At 37.3% G+C, this 8873-nt stretch overlaps 1 protein-coding gene across 1 annotated transcript; it reads right to left on the bottom strand.

Annotated features, from left to right (window-relative positions):
• Window positions 1-4854: 4854 nt before the first annotated feature.
• LOC132888421 (extracellular calcium-sensing receptor-like) lies at window positions 4855-7445 on the bottom strand. The gene is made up of 4 exons (XM_060924472.1): window positions 7341-7445; window positions 6090-6314; window positions 5881-6004; window positions 4855-5762 (listed from the first exon to the last, which is right to left on the bottom strand). The coding sequence occupies exons 1-4, from the start codon at window positions 7443-7445 to the stop codon at window positions 4855-4857; spliced, it is 1362 nt and encodes a 453-aa protein (XP_060780455.1).
• Window positions 7446-8873: the final 1428 nt, after the last annotated feature.

The raw sequence follows: 8873 nt of genomic DNA, 5'->3' as shown, positions 1-8873 counted from the left end.
AACCGTGTTCAAGCTGTTAGGCTTGCTCTAACAGACTATGGCTACAAACTGTCCGGTGCAGACCACTGTTTTGTAAGACAACTTATTTTGCACAATAATATTTTTCTAAAGTCCATTTTTTGCTTACAAAAAAATATATTTTTTTGCTTACAATTTAACTTATGTCTTAATAAACACACAAAAAGTTCAATTGTTTTGTTTTTATTGACATTCTTCAGATGTTGGACATATATATATACACACACACACACACACAAATACAATGACTTGTTTATGTACACAATTCACAGCTATGCAACAGCTGTACAGATGTATTTGGTGATACAGTAAGTGAGCTAAATTTTAACAGTGCAAACAATGCCACAAAAAGAAAAGATTCATGCCATTGTCATGATTCGTTGTCATGCCGACCGAGGCTGTTGTGTTTCCCGCTTGTGGTCTCGTCACTCGTCACTTCCGGAAGTAGCTTGACAACTAGCTCGATAGGGTATACATGCACAAAGTAGCTCGGCAGAAATCGCATAAACTAGGTCGTGTAGCTCGATTCCGAGAAATCAAGTTCGGTTCGATTTCAGCCGAATTAAGGTGTATACATGGCATTTTGAACTTCGATTTCAGTCGAGCAACGGCAGAAATTCGATTCTCTCTATGTGCATGTAAACGTAGTGACTGAGGGAAACTGGTGTTTAACTTGCTGCGGGTGTTCAGTTATGTTTCTTGTACATTGCAAGTACATCAAGTTAATTATCAAATAAATATATGAAAACATTATGAATATATTTCAATGTGGTCTGGATTCACATATGAATATCGGAATGTCACATTGATATCACCACATTTTAATCAAATTGAACTCCTTTAAGTGAGTGATTATCTCATTTAGTGTCATAAATGAGACACATTTCTGCACCTTTAACATTGTGTGTGTGTGTTTGTGAGAGTGTGCACGTGCGCGCGCGAGAGAGGTTTTGATCTGTGTGTACCTAAGGAGGTTGAATAGCCCCCAAGCATAACTATGTCATCACTTGTTTACTGCAATGCATTATGGGGGATAGCTGGGGTTGGTAGTTGAGCGATATAGCATATTTCAGATTAATTTTACGTCAGAGCGATGTGAGAAGAGCAGTTTTGCCATACTCTGTCACTGAAGACAATGAACTTGGTGATTTAAAGAGGTGGATAACATGTTGAGGGTTTACAGCAGGAACATTGGAATTCAAATCAAACTTGGTGAGAAGGTAAGAAGGGTTTTTTTGTTTTGTTTTTTTTAAACACGCCCCTGGACTACAGGCCCTGAGATCACAAAGCAATCTTAGACTTAAGTCTAAATTTCTTTCTTTTAATCTTCAGTTATTTCTTACCATTTCCTAAGAAGCTTTGTTCTAATAGAATCTTAGCTGACCCCGGGTATCGTCCATAATGCATTGCGATAAACAAGCGATGACATAGTCATGGGTTAGGGTTATTGACCTCCTTATATATATATATATATATATATATATATATATATATATATATATATATATATATATATATATATATTCCCCAACATATGTGCAATATTTACTTTCACCATTAGGTTAGTTTCTTACATAACTTACCTTGTTTCTACTGTTCCAGTGCTAACCATTGGGTCACTGTTTTTTGCTTTTTCTATTCCCCTGAGGTAACTTACTAGCCTAGTACACTAGCCCCACCTGCCGAGCGGCCAAAAATATTTTTGCCTACGAGTGGGTCTAGCCTCGGACCATATCAACAACACACCCCGGGCATCAAATCGTGCCCGCCAATCACAACGCAAGGTTTTTGTTTGGATTCTTTGGGCGGGCTTTTGCAGGAGTGACGACAAGGCTGCGCGACGCTTGGCCCTTAGCTATTGCCAGTACAACAGGCCAAATGTCGGGACTGCTCCCTTATTTATCATCCTCAGTTTACGGCCTTTTAATGTTAACTATCTGAAGCCTACGGGCAAAAGATGCAAGTTGACATTAACGCAATTGCTTTGTGATATTGAATGTATTGTCCGGGTGATTTGGAAATAGCACTTAGAAGCTAGTTTAGCTGCTTTCTGTCACTCTGACTACATCACACTGACTACGTTTACATGCACATCCAAATCGAGCTGCTGTCGGTAATCGAGCTGAAGGTCCCAGCAGGGTGCCAGAGAAATCCAATCGTACATGCACACAATGAAATCGAGCTATTGTGTGAGGTGCATTGTGCACCCGAGCCACAGGTGGCGCTACACGCCCCATCGTGTTGGTACACTTCTGGTTGTCGTCATGAAGAAGAGCTATTCAAGAGTATAAACAAAGTTATCAGCAGTGTTGCCAGATACTGCTGATGTTTTCCAGCCCAAAACATGTTCAAATCCACCAAAATGCACTTAAAACCGCCCAATCTGGCAACACTGGCAGTTCTGTGTTCACAAGTTCCATGCTCAAGCTGTTAGGCTTGCTCTAACAGACTGTATGGCTACAAACTGTCCTGTGCAGACCACTGTTTTGTAAGACAACTTATTTTACATAATTGTATATTTTTCGAAAGTCCATTTTTTGCTTACAAAAATTTTTTTTTTTGCTTACAAAAAATATTTTTCTAAAGTCCATTTTTTGCTTACAATTTAACGTATGTCTTAATAAACACACAAAAAGTTCAATTGTTTTGTTTTTATTGACATTCTTCAGATGTTGGACATCTATATATACACACACAAATACAGTGACTTGTTTATGTACACAATTCACAGCTATGCAACAGCTGTACAGATGTATTTGGTGATACAGTAAGTGAGCTAAATTTTAACAGTGCAAACAATGCCACAAAAAGAAAAGATTCATGCCGTTGTCATGCCGACCGAGGCTGTTGTGTTTCCTGCTTGTGGTCTCGTGACTCGTCACTTCCGGAAGGGGCAGTGCTGAAGTAAGTAGCTCGAATACGTAGCTCAATAGGGTTTACATGCACTAAGTAGCTTGGCAGAAATCGCATAATCTAGGTCGTGTAGCTCGATTCCGAGAAATCAAGTTCGGTTCAATTTCAGCCGAATTAAGGTGTATACATGGCATTTTGAACTTCGATTTCAGTCGAGCAATGGCAGAAATTCGATTTTCTCTATGTGCATGTAAACGCACTGACTCACTGTTGTGCTGATTGGTCAGAGCGTTGGCCTATATGCACAGAGACAGTTTGAAAGACAACGGGTTGTTCCTACCCACACCCTTCGGAAATGTCTACGACCGAGACCAGACTAAATATTCACATTTAGTCTGGCTTGCCAGGCTAGGAACTTACAGTATTTTGATTGTTGTTCTGGTAGGCACTGTTTTTTAGGCATTTATTTCTTGCACAGTTATTATTACATACTTTTTTCCCTCCCCTCCAGCTTGTATTGTTCTATTTTAACTTATATTGTATTGTTATGGAGCGACTTCTGGCACAAGAATTAATAAAGTTGTATCTTTGTCTCTCTCTCTCAAAAAAAAATATTTATATATATATATATATATATATATATATATATATATATATATATATATATATATATATATAGAGAGAGAGAGAGAGAGAGAGAGAGAGAGAGAGGTCAATTCAGTCTCCTTAGGTACACACAGATTAAAACTTCTCTCTCTCTCTCTCTGCGTACACGCACATATAAGGGAGAACATTGCCACTCAGCATTGTGGATAACAGTCCTGACTGTATGTTTGAGCAACAGTGAAATGAGCGGGTACTGAGAACACATTTACTTAGGTATTTAGTTTAGTATTTGCTTATTATTTTATGTGAACATTTATTCATTTAATTAAAAAACATGCTTGGAATAAAAAAAAAATTCCAATATGTAAAATAGTTTCATTATTAATTAACACATTACATATTTATATCTTAATGGCAATACAATATTTTAACATATTTTCAACACTTCATATTTCATTGTTTTTTGGTTAAAAAAAAATGAATGTCATGTGATCTCCTTGACTGGATTTAGCAACTACTAAGGCCTATATCGGGGACATGCATTGCAAAGAAGCTCTTCGTTATGTTGCTGTTAAGACTCATTCTGATGAGTGAGTTTCTGAAAACCATGTACAGAGACAACAATAATTGCTGAAGAGAGTCTTTCTCTTTAGCCCTAAAGGACAATGTTATTGGGAAACAAACACCTGATTTGTAGGTATTCCAAATGTACCTTCAAATGCAAGATAGTTTTATGGGATGCATGGAGAGTATGTGTAGTGTGCTGAATAGCAGTAATGTTGGGAGAGGGCCCAGTTACTGAATGTGTCACAGATACAAAAGTGCCAGATATCTGTAAAGTAATGGTAAACCCCAAGGATATAAAACCAGTCATTAAGCTTGCATATGCACAGCTACTTTTATTCATGCCTTTGACAGTGCACTTATAGATGTGAGGTAGGGAAATTTGTGATTTATTATTATTATTATTATTATTATTATTATTATTATTATTATTATTATTCAGGCTTTTAACAGTAAACTTATCGATGTGATGTATGGAAATCGACATGTAGTGTGTTTATTTCAGATCGCTATTTCACAGATTATGGTATAAGCTGTGGACAAAATAAGAAAAGGAATATTTTAGAGGGAAAACTGTGTGAAAATATATATTCAAACATACCTTGGTTCTGTCATCATATTTTATGCACTAAATACTAATTACATGTAAATGGTCTGCAAATCAGCATAACCGTTTATTTACTGCAGGCATTGAAATTAAACAGATTTATGCTAATGTATTTTAAAGTCTTTCACTTAACTTAGAACATCCCTTTTATAAAGGTTATATAATTTGAATAGACCGTGTCAGTAATGAGAACCGATAAAGATAAATCATTTTGCAGGTGTTTTACCCATCAATTCCTTTTTAGTGTTCTTCTCTGGTTTCATTATGATTATATAACACTTTGGAATAAATATGCAGAATAGTAAACCAAAGCTTGATGTTAAAATGGCAAATATCTCTACAGCTACAGTAAATTTTCCAGGAGAGCTGACATAAGCAGGAATAAAGGTGATCCAAACTGCACAGAATATGAGTATGCTGAATGTAATGAATTTGGCTTCATTGAAATTGTCAGGCAGCTTCCTGGCCAGAAAAGCCAAAATAAAACACAAAAGAGCCAGGAGTCCTATATAACCCAACACAGCCCAGAACCCGATAGCTGAGCCTACATTACATTCTAATATGATCTTTTCTTTGGAGTACTTCATATTTTTGTATGGAAAAGGAGGTGATATTGTTAGCCACAGTACACAAATAATGACCTGTACAAGAGTGAAAGCAAGTACACTGAGTCTCTGCTGTGGAGGCCCAAACCATTTCATGACATCACTTCCTGGAAGTGTAGCCCTGAAGGCCATTAACACCACTACTGTTTTCCCCAGAACACAGGAAATACAGAGAACAAATATGATCCCAAATGTTGTGTGGCGCAGCATACAGGACCATGCAGAAGGCTGACCAATGAATGTAAGTGAACAGAGAAAACACAGAGTCAGAGAGAAGAGCAGCAGGAAACTCAGTTCAGAATTATTTGCTCTAACAATTGGTGTGTCCTTGTGCTTCATGAAAATTATAGCAATGCAGAAGGTAAAAGACACTCCTAATAAAGAAAAGGATACAAGAATGATCCCCATTATTTCCTCAAATGACAGGAATTCCACCAATTTTAAAACACAGGTGTCTTTCCTGTCATTGGACCACAGTTCAGGTGGGCACTTGATACAAGTTATAGAATCTTAAGAAAGAGCAAATTAATAGCAATTTTAGCTATTTGTATTTACTACCCTAATCAAACTTTTAAATCTGTTTTGTGTGTGAAACATTGAAGCTAACCATGATTGATTATACTGTACCTGTGACATTACTGATTTCCCCATCTGCACAAGGAATACAGTCAAAACAGCAGATTGGCCGTCCTTTTTGCATAGCCTTCCTTGTGCCCAGGGGACAACTTGGATTACACATGGAAACTGGCACCTGAAAACCATTTTTATTAGATATACACAATATTCTGAAATACATATTGTACATATTATCTGTGCATATACATACTGAGATTTACCTGTGATTTGTTGTGGGCCCAGGCTATACTGACGTTGTTAAATGACAGCTGAAGGTGTGTTTGCAAAGAGCCATCATAGAAGCCCACTTTAACCACCACTATTTTACCATCTTTAACTTGTTGAAAGTTTATCAGTTCATACCTTGCAGTAGGGTCTCCATTTTCATCAAAGTACACATCCTCTCCAGCTGTTGTGAAATGGAGTTTCTTCAACTCATTGACTACCTAAAAAAGCATTGCAAACTCTTCCATCATAGATATAAGGACATAATTTTCACAATAATCTCTTGTTATACTTACCTCCCATGGTTTGCTCTCTGTTATGTTTGCACATGAAATGTGAGCTTCTGGTCCACTGTCTTTCTTTGAACAGTTATATAAGTTGTGCAGGGCATAACTGACAGCGTATACAGCCTTGTAAACATTATTTGCAACTCGTAATTCTGAAACATCTGTGTAACTGTTTTGAACTTCAATGAGACTTTCATCACCTTTGCACAGGAGTTTCATCTCAGCATTTTCTTTGGTGGGAAGCTTACATCCAAATATTGTCTCCCACAACTCTTTGTAAATAGCTGCATCAGACACTGGATTTAGTTTAGTCAGAAATTCCCCAAGGCCATTGATTTGAGCTTTTGGGATTGTAAAACTCATGGATCCTATCAGAAGATGCTGCCATTGAGAACTAGCTTGGTTTATTTCAGAAATCCAGTCCTCACTCCCAATCCACTGAAACCCAGTCAAGTTCTGTAAGGCCATTTCCTTTAAAAGAACCCCAAAGTCAAAGTTTGAGACAAAAGCCACAATCACTTTGGAGGTTGCAGCCTTGATAATCTCAACTACTTTTATAATTTTTTCTCTGGGGTCTGTCCTAAAGATTGGCATGGAATATTCAACACATATTCCCTCTTTTTTGGCTTCAACGATGAATTCATTGATGCCATTGTGTCCATAGTCATTATCACTGCATACAGTGCCTACCCATGTCCAGCCAAAATGCCTGACCAACTTAACCAAAGCTATGCTCAGATAGTAATCACTGGGAATTGTTCTGAAGAAAGATGGGTATTTCTTCCTGTCACTTAGGCATGCACACGTTGCATAGTGACTGACCTGCAATACATAGATTTCAATAACAATTTATTTTCTACTTAACTTTCATTGTTAGACTTGGTCTTAATTTACAATCAAAACCATGGGATTCAATTTTTTTTATTTACAACCTTTTTACACAGAAAAATGAAGTCTTACCACAGGTATATGCAAAGGTCCTGCAGTAGCAGACAGGGCAATCGAGGGACTGGAAGATGTTTCACCGATGATTGCTTGAACTGTATCGGGTTTGGAGCAAGACATTTTCGATGAATGCTTTCCATTGCCATTAAGTAAGGACAAAGCAGATCTTGTAGTTATTTCTACTGACCCACAGCTGTCATAGATTTTATAACCCACTTTGACCCCAGGAAGAATATCAGTTCTGTTGTTGATTTCCTCGATGGCAAATACCATTGTTTGCGCATGTTGAAATTCACCGAGTCTTAAACTATAGAACCAGCAAAACAAAACTACATATCTTTTGAATAAACCCCATAAGCATGAATACAGTGACAAGTTTATATATCATATGCTTTTATGCAAATAAATAAAGAAAATATTTGTGATATTATTAACATGAAAGGATATTAAACCAATGTTATAATTCCACTTAAATTCAACAAATTCAAATTCCCCTAATGTGCCCTAATGTACCTTCTGCATTTTGCTTGCCCAGGCTCAGATGCAAAGACATGTGTGGTCTGGTCCCATTTGGAATGGATGGAAAATATACCACCAATCATTACATCACCATCTTGGCTGAGTTGAGGAGGATTGGGTGGGCCTAGTAAGCTGCATGGAGGATCAGCTGCTCTCACCTGAGTGAATAATAGCCATGTATGCAGGAACGTCATTCTCATCTGACCCATAATGCAATGGCTGCTGTTTAGGCTTTTATAGGATCTACGACTCCCAAGTTGACCAAACCCTTGGGAGTGGCTATGAGAACTGCATTACCTCAGTATTTTGCACTGCTTATTAGGAGCCACACATTTTTAGCTCATTACACTGCTGTGTAAATCGATCCAGAATGCTCTATTCTGATAATAAGCCACTTCTAATAGTGTGTTGCTTTATATTCATGTTATTATCAATTATAATCATTGGGACATAGTCAATGTTTTCTTTATCCAACAGATAGTATAGACTACTCTGGAAAAAATCAGGAGACCACTCCAAAATTTTCAGTTTCTCTGTTTTACTATACGGTATATAGGTATGTGTTTGAGGAACATGAACATTTTTTTGTATTCTTCCATTAACTACTGACAGCATCATCCCCAAATTCCCCAGAAAGTTTTGTCACTTAGAGCATTTAATTGTAGACAATTACAACTGGTCAAAATAACAAAAAAAAAAAAAAGATGAAGTGTTTTCACACTTTGAATAATGCACAGAAATCAAGATCATATTCAATTTTAAACAGCACAATACTGATGTTTGAACTAAGCATTAGTCCAGAACTCAATATTTGGTAGAATATCCTTGCCATTTATTACAGCTTTCATGCATATTGGCATGCTCTCCACCAGCCTTTCACATTGCTATTGGTTGACATTTTGCCACTGCTGGTGCAAAAATTTAATCAGCTCAGCTTTGTTTGATGGCTTGTGTCTATCCATCTTCCTCTTGATCACATTCCAGAGGTTTTCAATGGGGTACAGGTCTGGAGATTGGGCTGGCCATGAC

Source organism: Neoarius graeffei, chromosome 6 (assembly GCF_027579695.1).
Source record: "Neoarius graeffei isolate fNeoGra1 chromosome 6, fNeoGra1.pri, whole genome shotgun sequence".
Classification (NCBI taxonomy): Eukaryota; Metazoa; Chordata; class Actinopteri; order Siluriformes; family Ariidae; genus Neoarius; species Neoarius graeffei.
This window is presented reverse-complemented; position numbering and strand designations above follow the sequence as displayed.